Here is a 20,570-nt window from a genome sequence, read left to right on the forward strand (position 1 = left end):
AGATGTGTTAAAGATTCAACCAGCGCATTCAACGGTTCATATGATGTGGGTTGTATGTGAACTGGAGAATGCCTTTTAGATGCAACCTCTTTTGCAGAATCTGGAAAAGAAGAGATAGTTTTTGAGGACAATGGGCACCCTATAAGAGGGAGATTATTAACAGCCGGGATCGTGACATTCTCTGTCAGAACCTTAGGAATCGAGCCTTCAATAGCTTTAAAAATGCATTGAGGGTATTTTTACGCCCTCTTCGGGCCGGCTGATTCTTTGTTTTTTTGAGAATAGCATAAGGTTTTTGGAGTATTTGTTTCAACTGTCTTTTGCCACGAGAGCCTAGAACATGCCCAATCTGGGGCACGAGCAGCGAGCACTCATCCTCTCCACCGGGCAAAAGGTCCACAATATAATTTGCAGGAAGGGTAGAAGGCAATGCAGGAGTTGTGATATCTTCAATAGCACGAATTACATTGGTGAACTGCGGAAGGTGGGTAGCCTGCCCCCGCATGAGCACACGGTTCATCCTCAACAATTTGAGAGATAGCTATAGCAGTAAAACTACCACAGGTTATAATGGAAGCCTTCATGTCCCCCTCTCGGGGAGAGGCAACCATCCCAGTAATGGGGTCTTGGAGATGAATCCATCGGATAATCTCCTCGAGTTGAACTCCTTGTTTATTCATTTTATCTTGTAACATTTCAAAAATTTTGTGTAACCCAAGAACTAATGTTCCGCATTCAAAGCTAATTCTAACATATTAGGTGTTGCTGCGTGCAAAACACAAGAGGGTGGTTTAACGGCTCTCGGTGTAGGGAGCGCAAAAGAGGCAGTAGCGGAATTTGCAGGAGTAGAAAAGGATTCATGCGATATGATATGTCCGCGATTGAAGCACATGCATGATCAGTTTTCAAGGAAGTCAGAGATTCACACTGACTAGCATATATTGATATGCTAGAACTGTTAGTGCTATTGGAGAAATGGGTGCCGTGCTAGCTATGGATTTTGTACTGAACTTTCTTTTTACATTTCTCAATTTCAAAGAAGCAAGAAAGGATTTGTCAGAAATAGATTGGTCTGTCAGGGATCTCACAGGCGGAGGGGCAGGAGTTCAGTGTACCGTTTGTGTCACATGGTTGAAAGCGACCTCTGCACTGTCACCACCCACCTACGGCCGCAAATTTTGCAAGTTCAGGTCAGGATTAATTTTTTGCGGCAACAACACACTATGAGATGCAGATTGCTGGCTATCTGGTAGCCTAGGAGATAAGAGTGAAAGGTGGTAATTGAGACTGAAAAATCTTTGGAATCGTGCATGTTTCTCTGAGTTTTACAGCATTATCTGGCATATTACATTTTAAAGAGTAAGGCACGAATACCATGAACAGATTACTGCTCTTTAACAGTCAATATCACAAATCACACCAACCTGAAAAGAGGTTTCCCTTGCTTCAGCCGTCTAGTGGAGGCTAGTGAAAACAGGTTATGGGAACCCGATCACAAGAAACTCATATGGGGGTAAGCCACAGCCACTGCGTCGCGGCGAAGTGGCAAAGCAGAACTTATCCGTGAACTTGCTCGTGCGCGCGCGCTGTGCGCATGAAGGCCCACTTTGTAGTGACGGAGGCATGCTGTTTCCTGGGCGGGCTCTGGGCGGGGCCTTGGTAAGGGTGTCAATCAAAGTGGTGTCACAGAAAAAGCAATCCGCTTGAACACACACTGCTGATTCAATATAACGAAGTCCTCTGAGTGCACAAAGAGACACTGTTGCAGAAAAGCAAACGAGCAGTCCTCTCGAGCGGCAAAGCGGAACTTTCTGCCTCTCAATCTCTGTCACGATGGGGCTGTATTTTCACCACACATTCTAAACCTTCCAGCCATCACCTCTTGTTTTGCTGCACCCGATAACTATGGAAAACCATTTTAACAATGGAAACAAGAATGGAGGTTGCATTTATTAGTTTCTAGCAACACAAATTATTCTTTCTACAGCTCGTATGCCTAGTTATATTATGGTATGCTATGTATGTTTCTGCTAGGGCCAGGCACAAATTCAGGGCCTACTATTTGTAGTCAATTTCCAACTTCCCTTTTGATGCCCACTGACACACCAACTATAGCACCACTAAGGCTTACATGGGATTATGGTAAAATTCAGATGGACATGCATCATGAACCAGCAGCATGTCCTTTGGCATTGCCAGTCTCTTTGTGACTGGTGCTATTTTTCTTATCAGAGGCGCTGGGGCAGAGCTACGGGATCTGTCAGAGAGCATAGGCAGAGCTGGGGGGTAAAGGAGTTATGTTGCCCGCAGGTACCTTCACAGTGTCCCTGTGCACTCCCCTGACATAGTCCCTGACTTGCATTGACACAGCAGTTAGCAATTACACTCTGGACGCTCCCACCACGCCTCTTTGGAAACTATAATGCATGTAACCCAAGCATGTCAACATGGTCAGTTGAGCTTTGTGTCATGCCCATCGCTGTTCCCAATCCCCTGGCCCTGTACATTGGCTGGAGCCCAAAGGTGAGCAGAGAATGGTGGTATCATATCAGAAACAAAATGCTTAACTGCTACTTTTATCTTTATCCATTTACATTTTGTAAATGCCTGCCAATATCCATCCCCTGAACTCACCTCCCCATAAATATCTTTGGGTTAGGTGCCATTATAGTTTTTATAATGCCCCTCCACCTTGACCCTCTGTTGCAGCCTCTTCAGCCTACCATACTGGTATGGATTGACTGACAGTAGCCTTGGACCAGAGGGAGCAAAGATACTGGCAACACCATGTTGAAAAGCTAAGTTTAAAAAAGGGGGGGGGGGTGTTTATGTGCGTGCATGATGTGAATGCAGTGTGTGTTTGTGCCTATGCATGTTCTTGCACAAGAGCATTTGTATGTGTGGCGCACCGGCACCATGAATATGAGGGCCTTCCTATAAATGGGATTTACAGCGACATCCTGGCCAAAATTCTCAATACCATCATGAGTTTTTTACAGTAGTAAAACTGGCCTTCCTGTTTGGGTACACTAAACAGTGAAACATGCTTAGAGGGCAATGCCGATTTATATCAGACACAGGCTGCATGAACCTGTGCTTTATAGTCACACTGCTGAGATATATTGTGGACAGGGCACCATTATGAAAGTGTTTTACAGTGTCAATACTGCCATATATTTGGTCACAGACAACATGGTAACCTGTTTGAAAGGGTAATGCTGGCATATATCAGACATAGAAACCATGAATATGTGCTTCGCAGTGGCTGTACTGACATATATTACAGGCGATGTATCATTAACATTTTGTACAGTGCTTCTGTGTGCTGTTTGTCCTCTACTGTATGGATTTTATTTTTACCAATATCTTTGTATTCGTTTTTCATAGAGATGTTAACCAACATAACAATTGTTCACATAGCACATTCAATTAGGAAATGGCACTGTTACATTCTCCCCTTCTCGCAGCCCGCCCCTCCCCATAAATATGGAACAACAATCCCTGCATAGTCCATAAATGTCTTTTTACACCGCTTTTTTTAAATCAAAACCTATGCTGCAAATTCTACCATTTCAACCTATTAGTTAAATAAACTGCTTAGGGGGGAGAATTTACCCGAATCCTCCAACACTGGTTTGAGCTCCCTCACTACACTCGGCCACTCATGCCAAATCTGAGGAAATAAGACTCTCGTCTATAGGAGGACATAGCTTCCCAGTTAAGGCTGCGCAATTGTGGAACTCCCTACCCCCTAGCATTAGAGAACCTCAGCCCTTCTCTAAATTCAGACAGAATCTGACCAGCTGGCTAAAAGAAAATGATATCTAATCACCCAGACCATCACCTCTCTCTTGATACCTTTGATGCCCTTATTTGGACGCCTACCCTTCTGCTCTCTGAATTGCTTACTATGTGCTTGAACTGCTTTCCGGATGTATTGCGCTCACCCCAATACTATGCTATTTGATCATGTAATTTACACTGTAATGACCTTGTTGCTTCTCGACCACTTAATTCCCACTGTACATACTTGTATATTGTAGCTTGTTTGATGTTCTTGTATATTCCTTATGAATACCATGCACCTATGCACCCTGTAACTAAGCTACTCGATCATGTAATTCACATTGTATATATCTGTATATCGTAGCTTGTTTGATGTTCTTGTATATTCTTATGTATATCATGTACTTATGTACCCTGTAACTAAGCTGAACATATTCCTATCTTTTGTGCCCTGATGCCCCAGGGTCTGGTGTGCACTATAAATAAATAAACTAAACTAAAACTAAACTAAAAACGAACCACTAATGAAACAAATCTATATGTCCCCTCAGTATACTGTGTACCCTCTGGTACCAAAAGCTGCCTCTATAACTGCAGAGTAGCAGAATTCCTCGACAACTAAGGACTGGGACAAGGATAAATGGAGTTGGAGGTAATGTCTGTGGACAAGTTTTCCAACTGTAATCCTGGACCACCTGAGAGAAACACTACATTTTCAAACAATGTGCTCCACCTCTGAAAAATATGCTCCTGAATTAAAATCTTGATCGAATGTGGGGCGTCACAAGTACAGTGGCTGGCTCTTCTGAATAGATTCTTATGGAACCCAGACTATGTGAACATCAGAGATATGTTCTATAGATTGACCAGTGGTGAGGAAGTTGTGAGGAAACGCTCCTAACAATAGCAACGTTAAAACTGCTGGCATTAGAAGGGATAATCAATATCTCGTTGAGGTTAGGGGATTGTTTGTTTATTTTGAAAAATTGTAGATTCTGTTTTAAATGTAATGTGGTGAATAAATAGAATTGTTCTATTAAATCGGCATAGTAATCGTAGGCAAAGGCCATGCTCCGGAGGATGGTATTCATTATGGTAATTTATATTTGTACTGTTAAGAGCCTATGATATCGAAGCTGTATATTTGCACCCTTCTTTACTGCGTACTTGCACATACGAGAGCTATGAATATTTGCATTGAAATGAGACTAAGTTAGTTGGCATGTGTTGACATATCATTTTGTATATTTGTATAGAAAGTAGGCTATACTTATAACTTGCTTGTGGATTTAGGTATTTTAGAATATGTTTTTGTAGGGAAGTGTTTTATACTGATTTTAAATGTGAGATTCTGAGAATCATTTGAGAGTGTACTATTCAAAAATATTGTTTTTCCTTTTTTTGATGTGTATATGTCTGATTTTAGGCACTGTTTTGATTGTTGTGACTGCATTCAAAAGTTTTGTACGGTTGACTGGTCTCATCCAGAATCACATTAAAGAAATGTAAATCAAAATTAAGAATAGCAGTATAACCCTGGAGGACATACTTTCCTTTCCTCTTGTTTCATTCTAATTTCTTTTGTTGTTACATTATAGTTTAGTTTACCAAATTATATGGTAAGTAAAAAAGCATGCCCATACTGTGTTTTAAATTAAAAAAAACAATAAGGAAGTCACTAATATGAGTTTCATTTCAATGCAATGTTTTCACAAAACCATGGCACATATCAAATACGAACTGTGGTAATAAATAGATAACCGTTTATGCCACTTATCATACAACTGATAAGTCTCCCAGATTCTCCTGTGCTTAAGGAACACTCCTCTAATAATACAAATACGAGTATGTAATGTTTAACACCAGTACTGTCTTTGAAAGGGTCATGCATGACATGGAGCCACTTGACAGCTATGCAGCCCTTTTATTGGACATCTCTCCCAGCACAAAGCAAATGCAACATGTGCAATCAGTCCATTGCTTACTCTATCCATCTCTTTACCGCTCTCCCCACTCTGTGAATATAATGTTCAGCAGCATGAACTTGTTTCACATAGCAATGCAATGGTATCAGGTAATAATATCCCCATATATATGGTCGCCGTAAATAATATCGCCAGGAAAATATCGTGGCGATATTATTTGGGTGACCATATATATGGGGACAGTCGCAATGCAATAATGTCGCCACAAAAAACGGCAATTTTTCGGCGATATTTTTGCATGGCGAGATTTTTGTGGCGACATTATGACATGGAACCATAGGAATACGTTGTTGAGGCAATCCGCGGGATGACTATATAGCGAGAATGACAGCATACATTATTTGAGCAAGACTTTGAATTTTCTTTGGACACACCTAACTTAAAAGGGCAGCGTTTATGTATATTGTTAAGGAACCTAAACATACTTGGCAACTTATGACATTGATAATAACAGATACATGTTGTTCTAACAACCAGAACTAAATGTAAATAACTACAGATTTAGGAACTACCAGTGTATCCACGAACCTATATCATAGTCAAAATATGTTTTTGAAATTTTATTAAATGTGTGCTTTAAAATCAGGCGTGGCACACCTTAGCCCCGCCCACGAAGAACGGTAGCTCACGCCCCCAATTTCATAACCCAGCCTGGTGCTGCACCTTTTTAAAAAAAAGGTGCAAATCCTATTGGGCAGGACCAAGACTGATTGACATACAATGGAATGGAAGGCTGCCCAGAGCAATGCCACTAGCTAAGACTGATCCATCCCTGTTGGCCTTCAGTTGGTTGCTCTTACTGAGCGAGTGTATGGACAGACTTGGGTGCCTTGCTTGCTACCAGCCAGGAATCAAGAAACAGCTGGCTGATTAAGTCCCACAAGATCATACCGGAAAGCGTCAGGGCTAGGGTGGGGAGTATCCCGAGTATGCAGCGCATGCATCTACTACTACACTCACGTGAAGCGCAGTGTCAGCATATGCGGGCATCCCCGTACTACACAGGCCTGCATTACAGTACTTCATCTATCGTGAATGAAAGGCGCGTCCTTACCTGGATCTTTCCTCGCGTGTCCCTTTAAAAACAGCAGCATGGGGGCCAAGAGGGAAGGTCGCGAGGCGTTTGTTCCGTTGCCGGGGAAACTAGACCCCGCCCACCTGCGAACTCCCCACACGGCTGAAGCACTCATAGGTCGAAAGCGCTTGACATTACGCCTCCGCTCCCATGGCAACAACAATATGTTCCCTGATTGGCCTTCCCCTTCGCCGCACTCGTCAACGCACACCCCGTTGTTTAGCTGTGACGTCCCCGCTGCAGGAACGTGCAGGCGCCCCCTAGCGGGCTTTGTCGATGAAGTGAAGCGTCTGGTGCCTTTTTTCAGTCAGGAGCAGGCCCGCCCCCCACAGCGGGCTATGGGCGGGCGGCGAAGCCACCCTTCTGCGGCAGACGCAGGGCCGGCCTGAGGGTGTGAAGTCTGTGGGAGTGCTCCCCCGCCCAGTGCTGCTTAGTGTGGGCAGGGCACGCTCCTCCCCCGATAGGCCCTTCCCCCTGCTCCGTCCTGGTGCCGCCGCTGAATGAGAGTGAGTCGCGCTCGGAGTCACCCTGGGATCCGCGGCGAGGGGGATAGACAGCTGCTGCGGAGAGCGGGCGGCGAGGGGTGGATCTCGGCCTGAGTGAGTACGGCGGCCCGGTGCAGGGCGGTTCTTACACGGCAACGAGCGCTCGGGTCAGGGGTGTGTGTATCGGCTCACCGCACGCCTTGCACCCAGCTGGCCCCCGACGCCTGGGCCAAGCAGTGCGAGGCAGGCGCCGTTCATCGCCGTTATTGTCCCCCCCCCCCCCATTACCTCCGTGATGTCATCTTCACCGCGGGCCCTAATCCGGGGGTCCTCTTGGCATCCCCGCCCCTTGCACGCATTATCGTCGCCCAGGGGCTCATGTGTGATCGTAACCTGCAGGCACCTGCATTATAACCCACAGGTCCCTATATAATCACCCACACGCCTCCTGTAGTGACACCGAGACCCAGCATCCACGGATACCCACATTATCGTCACCCCTGACCTGAGCATCGCCAAGTACACCTATGCCACCTCCAAGGACACGTTGCTTTCAGTAGATGGCACCGTTTACATATGTGTGTTATTTCAATCAGTGCTGCTATTCGTTACAGTTACTATAGCCTGGCATTAGCGTTGACCATGCTCCGGTGCACCCACCGGGTCCATTTCTATGGCGGATAAGATATCTCGCTCCTGGTGACACAAAGGCCTGCTATGGCCGTGTGCTCTATTAATGCGCGTGACACTGGCTACACAGGACCTAGGCATGAAATCTTTCCCAGGCGGTGTACCTACTGTCAAGTAGACAGAGAGCGTGCATACCCGCACTGGGCAAGGTGTGGGAAAGTGTCTATAAATAACATCAACATCCTTTTCCTGGGACCTGTTATGCTTACACAGTCATAACACATCTACTCCCATGCAAAAAAAAAATATTAACGTTATTCAAAACATGTATAAAAAGATTTAAATCCATATATATTGAACCTTTTTTGTTTACATAAAAATGTGTTTAGAGAGAATCATCGCTGAAATCAAAAATATATGCATGTGATGTCTCCCCAAGATTTTTGCATACTTTTAAATGACATTTTATATGTAATGCACCTGATCAGCTGGGGTTGTGTTCCACATGTTACGTATGATACAGCCAAGCCATAGACTTTATTCATTTTTGCATACTACCCACTAGGCAGAAATTGTTAATGCTACCAATTAGTCATGTTCTGCAATGACCACACACTCAGCCTTCGGGGCTGCCATGCGTTTTCCAGAAATTGCACGTGCTCCGTAATTCCAGTTTGTGTGTCTAACATAATTTTGAGGTATGTGGGCACACAGTGAATTACCAAGGATATGTCCGTGCTATCAGCAGCTCAGGATAGTACTATATTTCATTAATTGGAGTATCTGTATATGGCTAGCATCCAGTACACCATGCACTGGCTGTGATTTCCTTGAAGGGTGAAGCAGCAAGGGCATGTGTGTACTATTGATTATATAGAATCTACCCATGCAATACATTCAGTAGAATGTATGCATAGCCACTCGTTTTGCATTTCGGGGGAGGGGACGAGTCCCATGCTTAAATGTCTAGATGTTCTTAGTTACTCAACACTGAAACCCTTGCTTTGCAGCCCAGCTCGTGCTGTGTTTTATCCTTTTAATGCATCAATCACTGCCTTCCCATTTTACTAAAATAAGCTGCTCACTTTATTCTTCAGAGTTAGCAGCTGCAGAAGAAGGGAGAATTGCAGATTATGTTTTATCCCACCCAATATGTATACTCCGCCAGTCACCACCGTAGTGGTCACAGTCCTGCTCCAGACCCGTATCTGCCTGTTTCACCCCAGAACCAAGCTACAGGCAAAAGCCCAGAATAATAGCCTGCTATAGAAGCAGTGTCCGCATACCGTCCTCTCACGGAAATGTCATATGCGTGTCTAGTTTGTGCGATGTACTTGGCTTGCATTGAGAGCAATGAAGTTTGATGGGTAGCTGATAAAATAGCTTGGGTTTTGGGCCTTGATGATGCGCCTATTTTGGTTTCAGTGTGTGGGCATTGCAGTAAATGCTGCTTTGTGAGAAGTGACCAGTCTAGATTATTCGTCATGTCATAGTCGTTGCCCCATTAGCAGGTCTTGACGAAGCGTAGGTTGTTCCTATAATGTCTGCTCATTTCCACTTAGGCCTGAGGGTGCTGTCCAAGAGCCCAAGGTGTGAGATGGCTTTGGACATCTGAATTCTAATTTGAACAGAAAAACGGTGATCCAATAACTTGAGACCCAGGTAATGTTTTCAGGGACGTTGAGGCAGTGAGATTGTGCCGGTTCCCATGCGTTGGTTGAGTTAGAAGATAGTTAGTGCCGTGTGCCCCATTGGTGTTATTCCTCTTGTGTCTCTGGTCCTTGTCTCTATTGTTTAATTGTGTAACCAAGAAGCCCTGATAAAATGATTTGTGTTCCATATGAAGAAACTGGTGATGAAATATCCCTTTCAAAGAAATGCTGTTCTTTAGCGCGTTGGTCAATGTTCGTACGTTAACCCACTGCACCACAGATCAGTCCCATGGTATTTTCACATTATATACCTACACCTTGCTGGTCAGCATCTTGTCTTCAGACTCTATGATAGTTTTGTTGTCTCCAAACAAGCTGAAGAGTGTGCCTGTAATTGAAAGAAAGTTGAGTTGTATAGTTGTGGGCCCAAACAGCCCCTCCGTCAAAAGGTCGTGCTCCGCTCGAGAGACTTGATGAAATGTAAACATGGCCACAAACCTCCAGGTTCTTCTTGGCTGGGCACCCCTGATTTATGGTCGCTTGCATGGCTTGTTCGGGGCACACTTCGTTCTTACATCGTGGCCCACAGTAAACATCACACATTTTGTAGAGTGTGCTCTGCTGTGCCTGGAAGGCTGCTCGACCATTGGGGCAGTGTGTTGGTTGCGGGTGTGTTTGGGTGGAGTTTGTAATGTCATCAGAAGCAGGTGGTGGGGGGGTAGTGAGCCTGGGGGTCAACGGGACAGTTGTAGATAGGGATCGAGTATGTTTCATGCCAACGCGAAGGTGCAGCACTGATGGCGGGCCTCTCTGTCACCAACCTGCGGAAATGTCCGCTTTGTTGACACTACAAACAGTAGGAGACAGGCGCATATTTGTTTGGAATAATTCCTCATTCAGATAAGTCTGTTTTGGTCTGCAGGCAGTGACGCTGCCTTAGTTACACCCCCGTACCGCGCTACGCCGCCTCCCCCAATCCCGAGATGAGAAATCCATTCAGTGTAAAATAGAACCTTTCCCCCTCTCTGCACCCGGCCTAAAGGAATAGTATCGCTACCCAAGGCTCACGCGCCCCCGTTCTGCAAAATAATTAATTTGAAAAAATGACCTTTTTCAGAAGGCGTTCTTGTGCAGAGATTGGTAGTACCCCAAGAAATGTCTCTTTTTGAGATTTCGAAATTACCTTTTCTTCGGAATATCGTATGATGCTGAACAACAGGGATTGAGTAAACTAGGCATGTTCCAAATTGGTTAATCGTACATTTGCTAAACAATTGGCAGCAGGTTGCACGCTTCTCTGCGAGGAGGTGTGCCAGATTGTTCGAAAGTCTGATGATTTTTTTAAGACAGTGTAAAATTGTCATTATATATAGTTCGGCCTTCTAGAATATGCTGTGTAAAAACTCACTGAGGCACACAGCGTTTAAACAACAGGGCCGGACTTGGAACAAACAGCGGTGCTGGAAATCTTTTTTAAAGTGGCCCCATGTAACAACATGTGAGCTGGAAGAGGAGCAGAACAAGAGGACCCACACAAAACGGGCCCATGGTGCAGATGGCCACTGTGAAATCTCAGAGTTCACTCCAGCACTGCACACGTTAACACACAGGCGTCTTCCGAACCCCGCATCCATAGAAAGCACCCCGAAATTCATGTTATCTGCACATACAAACCACACGAGGCATGGAACCCATCATACAACCCTGGGCACAGTACCTCGTCTCCATTTGCCTCAGTTTCTTGGTGTGGAAATATTGGGAGTGGTTAGAATAATGCAAACTGAGAGCCATATTACGAAGAGCGACATTTACATTTAACCAAATGTATGATTTCATTTTCTTTGCCACTCCTTGTTGTATTCTGTTCACTGGTGGCAGCAGTAAACCCATGGACAATCGGTTCATTCACCGAGAATTGAAGTATACAGTGCATCATGCCACATGGTGGTCCTATGCGCTGTGATATCAGTCAGGGCATGAACCCTCCGTGTGTATCCCATGCTACTGATCCAGCCAGGGCATGAACCCCCTAAGTGCATTGGGATATCTGCCATTCTAGTGACACAGTCAGGGCATTTAACAACCCGGCCAAACTTTTCAAAATCTGCAAGGAGCTGGCCAATCCTACTGCAGTCTTTACCTCTCCTGTTCCCTCCCATGCCCTCTGCACGGCCCAGGCTTCTCTTTTCACCACTAAAACTCAGGACATCCTGTCTGCTCTCTCTTACTCTTCCTCCTCCTCTGCCACCCCTGGCCTGTCTTCGGCCCCTTCTCCTCCTCCTTTCTCCTCCCTGTTCACCCCTGATGTTTCTAGACAAGTCCGATCTATGAAGTCTGTTCAAAGCAGGATCTCCCCTGCTCCTTCAGAACTATCAAGGACCGTATCGACACCCTGGGCTGATTTCTGTAATAACTCCTTTGCCACTGGTACCTTCCTCTCCAGCTAACTATTGCCGGATCTCCATCCCTCCTTTCTTGGGCCAACTCCTGGAAAAGCTGCCCATCTCCCAGCTTAATCTGCATACTGAATCTGTTGGGTGTCTCCATGACCAGTCTGGCTTTAGAGCTGCCAGGAGCATGGAAACTGCTCTCCTGAACACCTGTGAAGACTTGCTCTCTAATCTTCCTTCTGTCCTCATTCACCTCAATCTATCCTCTGCTTCTGACATGGTCAGCCATGCCACCCTACTCATTCGCCTTCCTGACAACCTGGGTATCACTGGTCAGCCTCTGACCTGGTTGACCTCCTTTCTCACTGACCGATCCTCCCAGGTCCAACTGGGGTCTTTCCTCTCTTCTATCTCTCGCTCTACTTGTGGCGTTCCCCCTGGGGTCTAACCTTTCTCCCTGGCTTTTCAACCACTATCTGGCATCTCTTGCCCACTGCATCACTACATTCTGCTCTTACTTTCAGTGTTATGTTGATGACACCCAGCTCTCCTTCAGTCTCCCCTCAGCCATGTCTGCTCCTTCTCTCATTCCAGACTGTCTGGCATCAATTCAGAAATGGTGTGCCGCCAGTGATCGCTTCCTTAATACCAGTAAGACTGAGATCCTCCTCATCAGGACACCTACTTCACTTCATCCTTTCCTCTCTTTCTCTGGCCGCCCACCCTGGGCCCTCTTGCTGCTCCTTCCTGTGAGGCTAAGAACCTTGGTGTCATCTTTGAGGTATTCTACATCCTCGGAGGTATTCTTCCTTTTCTCACTTTTCCCACAGAAGCTCACTGTCTCCAGAGCCCTGGTCCTCTTTAGGCTGGATTATTGCAACAGCCTCTAAATCTGCCTGTCTCTGCTCTTTCGGCCTTTACAACTTATACAGAACAGGACTGCAAGACTTGTCCTTGGCCTCAAGCCCAGGGATCGCAGCTTGGAAATCTCTTCACTCAATCTCAAGCCCTGTGGCTTCAAGGATCAAGTTTGAGACCCTTTGCATCATCCACAAGGCTTTCTGGGGCCTAGGAGTGCAATACCTCCAACCTTCTCTTCCTAAACATCTTCCTTCTCGAGCTCTCTGCTCATTCATGTCCAACTCGTCAAGCAGAGAGTGGTGGACAGATCTCTTTCCTCGGCTTAAGTCCTCCCTCTGAAACAGCCTCCTTGACTCTCCCAACTTGAGCAGAACCACCTCCGGTTCCAGAAGCAACTCAAGACTTTCCTTATCGCTTCCACTTTCTTTCTACTTCTTCCCCTGCTGATGTCCCTGATTGCTCCACGCACTGGTCACTGGGCAAACGACTGAACTCTGGCCCAGCCTCCTGCATGTCCAGTTGCCCTTGCACTGCCTCCTGGCTTCCCCAGCACTTAATGGTCGGTATCTGCAATCCTACAGTCCCTTCTCTCTGCACTTATGAGCCACCCTCTGGCAGCACTTATTGGGTTACCTGCACTTCGCACTTCCCCCTTCCCTGCATTTGCACGATATGAATGACACAAGGCCTAGTAAGATCGTTGTTTTGTCATCCTTCTGTTTCCCCCTCCTTGTCTTGTCGCGCCTAGAAACACTTGTGTTCAAGTGCGTTATAAATGACTTATCAGATCATAACCCTCACAGTGAGCTTGAACATCTGCCATCCTACTGACACTGTCAGGGCATGAACCGTCAGTGTGCTGGATATCTTCCAACCTAATGAACCAGTCAGGGCATGAAACCTGACAGAGCGCTGCCTTTCTACAGCCCTCTCTCCTCATGAACCTTCAGTGTTCTGGGATATCTGCCACCCTACTGACTTTGTCAGGACATGAACCATCATAGTGTGCTGTTATATGTGCCATTCTACATACCCTGTGACCCCTTACAGTGGGCTGGGATATCTGCTATCCTACTGACCCAGTGAGCACATTAATCTTCAGACTGCTGTCATATCTGTCTTTCTACAGCCCAGTCACCTGGCTTTCAAATTGAGAGCAGCAAGTTTGGGGCCTTGATGCACGTGGCCATATGTGCATCCTATTCACCCTGCCAAAGCATGGACCCTCACAGTGAGTTGCGCTAGCTGCCATCCCATTGACTGTACAAGTGCCATTTTTTTAAACATTTTTTTTTTTATTGTTCTTTACTATGTTGATAATTTGAAGCCTATCGTGTCTGATAAAGATGCATGCCCAGAGAACCCAAAACGCAGATTGGCTGCCTGCTAAAAATCATGACCTAGATTAAAATCCTTCTTTGGAATAATTACCCTCACCGCGACATACGGGACACATTCTGCCAAAGCCACCTCCTATTTGTGTGCATATTGTCCATTGAGCAGCCTTGTGGTTCCGTAACAGCAAAGTCCATTACATTAGCAACAAAAATGTACGATTGCCATTTTATCTAACTATTGCCATTTTAGCTAACTACAAAACATGTATTTTTGCACAGTTGGCTCCATGTGCTTGTATCATATTATCAAACCTGGTCAGACGCCGTGCTCAGGTTTTACTATATGCGTGAATGACATTTCTTTTCCACCCCCAGCAAAATATTTATGAATGCCTCGATTCCCAAAGGTAGGTCACCCAGAACCCGCAGGCCTTTGTCCTTCATTTGTTTTATGTAAAGCAGAACGGTCCAACTACGTCTGTCTAGACAAGTCGCACAGCATTGTGCATATTGGCAGGAGTCAAGTCCTAAAAATAAAAGTAGGGGACTCAAACAAACGTAATGGGATGTGACGTTGCCAGAAATTAGCACATCAAGGTGAAATATGCACATGTCATTAAATTGGCATAACCACCCAAATTGCACAAGATGAATGTCATTTGCCTTTCATAAAATCAACACACAAACAAAACCGAAAGTGATTATATTTTCTTCTAATAGTATTTTTGAAAATGTTAAAAGGTGTGCATGTTTTAAATTACAAGAACCAATACAAATGCTTTCCGTGGAACATGCAGTACTGAAATGGGACATGTCCCCCTTAGTTGTTTATTTTCCGTCTGGTTATATAGTGCAGTGGTGAAGTGTACAGCTGGCAAACCTGACGACTGCAGTTCGATCCAATTAATAAATTCAAGGGAGAGTTCAATGTTTCCCATTTTAGCTGGGGGAACTCCGTCCACCTGCGTGTACCCTCGACTTTAGCCCTGCATATTGGGTATTACTGCAGAGTCTTAACGGTTCAGTAGATGTATGCGTGATGGTATTCTAGGTGTTCTGCTCACATTGTCCACCTGCTTGGAACTCAAGCAAGAGGTGCCACACCATACTTAGGCGATGATTTGAAAGCCCTCACGATTATTGGCCCATACGGGGCTAAGGTTGGCATTCCCGGTTTCTTGACATGTGCACCAAGGGATGCCGATGCTGGGCCAGTACTCTACCTCCCTGCACCTTGTGTGAATTGTCCGCCGCTTGAGAGGAGTATAGTGTGCCTAATGCTTCCCCAGTATACTGATGTGAATTCATTCGTTGAAAAGTCACCATCTTTGTGCAGCTTTGTACAATTCTATGAATTTTAAGGCCACTCAACTGCGTCTTCTTTTGGAAACTGTGAAATAGCACCAATATTTGTAAAGTAAACCGATGTTTGAAGGTCAGTTGTTCTACCACCATAACAACCTAAACATCTTTGCAGCACACTGTCTGTAATGTAATAACCAAAGATGCATGAGCTGTAATGACTAATGTTTGTAGCAATCATAATGTGCCAACTACTGCTACCAATCCTGTACCCCCTGTAACTAAGTTCCTGCAAGTAACAGCGCCACAATGCCTCTGGGCTGTCTACGCGCTATATAAATAAATAAATAAATTGTGTCTTCTTTAAGCATAGACTTTATAACGAAGGGAAGCAATGGGTTGTGGTCATTCACTTGGGGACTAGGAATTTGGGTTGAAATCCTGATTCCCGCATTTGGTCAAAACGTGATCTAGCAGACTACACTCTGTACAAAATGTAAAAAGGCACCACATGATGTTTCCCATGTTCCTATGGTTTATAGAAAACATTGCTTTAAGTTTCATTAACTGTTTTCCAATTTTTTATTTTTTTATTCTTTTTTTTTTTTTGTCTTCCAGACAAAGAATGCCACAGCAGTCTATGGTCCTGAATGATGGTGAGCTGCACTTTTGGGGAATGTTGGTGATCGGATAGATAGCCTCTGGGTTGCAATGATGCATGGTCAAGAAGGCGATACGGGGGACCTACTGTGCGGCTGGAAATTGAAAGTCCATGGATCTCGGCAGGTGGCACCTCCTGTGTACTGCTGACACATGCTGAATGAATGGGCCTCAGAAGCAACTCCTCTTTCAGGGCGAGTTGCATGCATCCTTCCCGAGAGTGCCCATAGGGGCTGGGAGCGACATCTGCAGGAAGCATGTATAGGAGAATGGGCACCCTCTGGGTCTTCTGCTGGCTATGGCCTCTGACTGTTGTGGGTCACGCCCTTGGACACAGCCTGTTTGCATGCGAGCCCATCACCTTGCGGATGTGCCAGGACCTGCCGTATAACACCACCTTCATGCCCAATCTTCTGAATCACTATGACCAGCAAACTGCGGCATTGGCGATGGAGGTAAGGCTTACATCTCATGGGGAAGCGGCACAAATATTGATTATCGAGAACTTCTAACGCAGCGTAGGAGCAGACTCCGTAGAATGTTCTTGACCAGTGCGGTCTGCATTGTAGCTTAGACATGGGTGGTTGCAGCCAATTCCTGCCGTTTACTTGTCGCCGGCTTCTTTGACAGGCTATCATTTTCTTTGTCCTGTTTGTCTGGGCGTATTACACGTGGTGTATATTAAGAAAGAATTATGCATATTTCTGTCTGTTTGAAAACCAGTTACGTGGCATTCTGTGTTTGTAAATTCCTATTGTTGGTTGGCAAAACATTGTTTATGGCTGATGGTTCTTCGGCCCTCAGACAGGTGGATTAATGCACTTATCCTGTGCTTTGATGTTGTCTTTCATAGGTGCACCTAGGTTCTTTGTTGGTTTTCACCAAGTGTTAACAATGCCGGTGGCAATACATATTATGGAAGTGACAACACTTGTAACTTGTTGCAGAAGAATGATTTTGTTTGTCTTTGCAAGCAATGGGTTTGTTCTGCTGTGAAATACTGTACTGAGTGAGGCGGGGCTAAGTACTGTTGCACCCAAGACTGTTTTGAATGATGTGGAGTCTTCCAGAAGGCTTAGCACATGCTTTGGGAGCTTTGTTTTTCTGTTGAAGTAACCTGACCGTAACGCCCACGACCAGCACCTGCTTTTTTTTTAACCGCCTAGCCCACTTTCCCCGTCCTACACTTTAACCGAATGCCTGTTTGACGTATTGATCTGCACTTTTTTTGTGGCAAAATGCATATGGTAAGTGGGGGCACAGTGTGTATATATATTGGTGGCAATAGTAAGGAGAGGGTGTGGGGGTCTCCCCCTGCATTTTGCTGCAAATAAAGTGCAACAATCGGTCAGAGTGTAGGTCAGCGAAAAATTGCAGCAAACGTTCATAGAACCTTTATTTAACTACGTTGTTTTTATTTTATTTTATTCTCCCAACTACATACCTGATGCCACCACCGAATCTGTGTAACCCCAAGTCGTCCAAAATATTTTTGTGGGAACTTTTCATAAGATTAGATGGTAAACATGTAGAAAATGGCTCTTATGGCTTGTGAACAGTGCCAAATTTGGGGCACAGTATATTTCACAGCAGTGCAGGTACAGCCACATTGCATATCTGTGTGTGCCTGTGTTGAATGATAGTACTGACTCTTGCTAATTCAGCCTTTGACCTTACTGCACCGACTTGCAACAGCAGTTTTAAAACATGCAAATGGCGAGGGTGGTTTTATTTGTTGGACAATGGGTGTAGAATACTAACTTGTATCGACCGCCAATTAACAGGCTGTGTGCTTTCATATTTTACTGGATCCGATTTGAATCTTTGCCTTAGACAGGATTATGGTTTGGACTGAAGGGTTGAGCAGACTTCTTATAGTGAAAGTGTAGAGAATGTTGTGGGGGTGCTGCAAAAATTGAGCATGTTGTGGTGGAACAGTAGTGCAGGCTATGGTGGGGGTGGAAAGCAACACATGCTTGGTGCGGGCGCAACGTGTGGTACATACTCTTGAAGCTGGGTGTGCAGTGCAGACTGGTGGGGTTTTTAATGTAGGCTGGCTGTGGTGGGACTGTATATGGAGCTATGGTAGATGCAGAGTGCATAAGCTGAAAGCTGCAGTGGGAAGTGTAACACAGGCTGTGGTAGTGTACATCTGAGGCGGAGCACAGCGTGTTGGTGCTAGCACATAGCAGGCTGTGTTGTGGTGTTGAAACTAGAATTGTAGAGCATGCATGGGGATAGCACCGATTTTGAAATGCAGCCATGCTCTAGTTGGGCTAAAGCTGTTGCACAGGTTGTAATGGGGATTGCAGTAAAGAACAGGCTTTGGGTGTGTGGAGCTGAGCTGACTATGGCAGGGAAGAAGTGTGGAGCAAGACGCAGTGCTGCTGCATGTCTAAAAAAAGGAAGTGCTGCTGCTGGAAAAAAGTGCATAGCATGCTGTAGTGGGGATGGATGTATAGAGCAGACACTGACAAGGGTGGGTGCCTAGTACTGACTCCTAGTACTGGGGCAGCAAATAAGCAGGTGTACTAGTAGTGGTTCTTGGGATAAACAGAGATTCAAGACACGGGGTGTGGTTTTGACTACAGTGAAGCTCTATCAAAGCCATGCGCGTAAAGATAGGCCCGCTTTAAGAGAATGCATTTGGACTGGTAGCTCTGGCCGCCGCCATACCTCCTTTCCTCAGCCCGGAAGTGCCCAGGGATGAATCTGTGTTCTCTCAGACAGTGCGCTCTTTTCTGTGACGCAGCACCAATGTACTTGATTCTCACGTGTTTGTAACAGACATCAATTGGAGTTGAGTGTCTGGCGTCAGAATAGGTCGAATTCTCTGCTTCGTGTTGTATTTTTGCTTTGCCTTTCCCCCCCCTTCTTTGTCTCCATTTTAACCAAGTATGCAAAGGCGTGACACCCGCAGACAACCCGGGGGGTTTGGGGGTTCTTCTTTTTAAAACGGTGTTTTATGACTGACTTCTCCCTTTGTAGTGCACCTTTAAAATTACAGGTGGCCTCCCGTAATGGTTTTATGATGGGGTTAAAATGGTCCCTGTCCATTGCTGCTGTCTCTGTATTCTCACCCTCGTCTTCCAGAGTTGCCTCGGGGCGGGGCAGGGCGCACGCTGTTTCCAGAAGCCGTTGTGGAGATGACCAGTGACTTACAGAGCACAGGTTTCAAGCGGGAGGCTTTTAGGATAAGATCAAGTTTCTTGAATGGAATAAATCTAGTTTGGCTGCAGGTGACGTGTGCTCACCTGGTTTCCAGACAGGTTGTCGGGCTGTCCACACTGTACAGACCAAGCAAGCCTCTTGGGCTAGTGTCGGTGCTACAGATTTTCGATGCAATTTTTTTGTAAAGTAATCTGAAGCTGTCAACCCAACCACTGTGCTCTTCATTGTAAATATGTTACACATTTCTTTAATGCAAAGCCTGCCACACGTCTTATGGACTCTGAACATCGGCTGAGAAAGCATGATCCTATTATCCTCAGTGCTATAGATGACCCGGGCCCCGTAACGCAGAAAGAAGAAAGGGCGAAGGCAACATCCCCCTACTGTTCATCGAACACAGCAGCAGCGAAGGCGAGGAAGAAGTGCCACAAGGACAGAAGAGGGGGAGAGCAGAATCAGGAAGAACAGAGGAGGAGACGGAGACGATGATCAAGAGAAAGAAGAAAGATAAAAAGAAAGGTACTGTGAATAATAATGTTGGGAATAAAATAGTAAAGATGTTAAAAAATTGCGTCACGGGTTCGGGTAAGTCGCCCAGAACCAACGACAGGAAGAACAGACAGGGGAAGAAAAACAGGGAAGAATGGTTGGGAAATTCTTCAGAGGAATCCAGCAGTGAGGATGAAGAAAGGGATCATCTAAAGGCTTGGGTAAAGTGGAAAGGAGTGCTGAGCAAGGAAAAGCGGAGCGGGGCAGGGATAGAACCCAGAGAGGCCCCGGTCCCTACCCCACAGGGGGCACCAGATGAGCCCAAGGAAGTTCCGGTCCCGACGCCGCAAGGGACACCAGTAGTCCCAGTGCCCCAAGGAGCGGCAATAGTAGCGACGCTGCAAGGCGCGACGGTAGGTCCAAACATAGGGGCAGGGGCAACAACAACGGCGGCAGCGGTAGAGAATGAGGCACCACTCATGACGAAATATGGCAGGCCAACCATGGGTAAAGACGCACAGGGCAGGTCAATGAAAGCGATGGCCTGGTACATAAATGACAAGGTAAAGGAAAAAATTTGGAGAAAAGAGTTGATCGATATATTTACGTTATTAGATTGCCAAAAAAGGGGGATGAATGTAGCAGTCGAAGACATGAAAGAAGATGAAAAGAGTTTACTCAAAAAGGGGCCAGTAGTGAGGAACTTCGATAATTGGATGTCGGCCTTTACCATAATGTCGACAATCA

The 20,570-nt window shown here is 45.6% G+C and overlaps 2 protein-coding genes across 2 annotated transcripts in view; one reads left to right on the forward strand and one right to left on the reverse strand.

Annotated features, from left to right (window-relative positions):
- Window positions 1–6,995, reverse strand: part of FBXO16 (F-box protein 16) — a 621,955-nt gene extending 614,960 nt beyond the window's left edge. Inside the window, exon 1 of the mRNA XM_069605696.1 lies at window positions 6,826–6,995. The gene's annotated coding sequence lies outside the window, so the exon portion shown is untranslated. The remainder of the gene's footprint in view (window positions 1–6,825) is intronic.
- Window positions 6,996–7,322: 327 nt separating this feature from the next.
- FZD3 (frizzled class receptor 3) overlaps window positions 7,323–20,570 on the forward strand; it is a 330,881-nt gene continuing 317,633 nt past the window's right edge. Inside the window, exons 1-2 of the mRNA XM_069605695.1 lie at window positions 7,323–7,445; window positions 16,122–16,618. Coding sequence (XP_069461796.1) covers window positions 16,421–16,618 — 198 coding nt within the window. The 5' untranslated portion in view covers window positions 7,323–7,445; window positions 16,122–16,420. The remainder of the gene's footprint in view (window positions 7,446–16,121; window positions 16,619–20,570) is intronic.

Source organism: Ambystoma mexicanum, chromosome 4p, assembly GCF_040938575.1.
Source record: "Ambystoma mexicanum isolate Mex_15411 chromosome 4p, UKY_AmexF1_1, whole genome shotgun sequence".
Lineage (NCBI taxonomy): Eukaryota > Metazoa > Chordata > Amphibia > Caudata > Ambystomatidae > Ambystoma > Ambystoma mexicanum.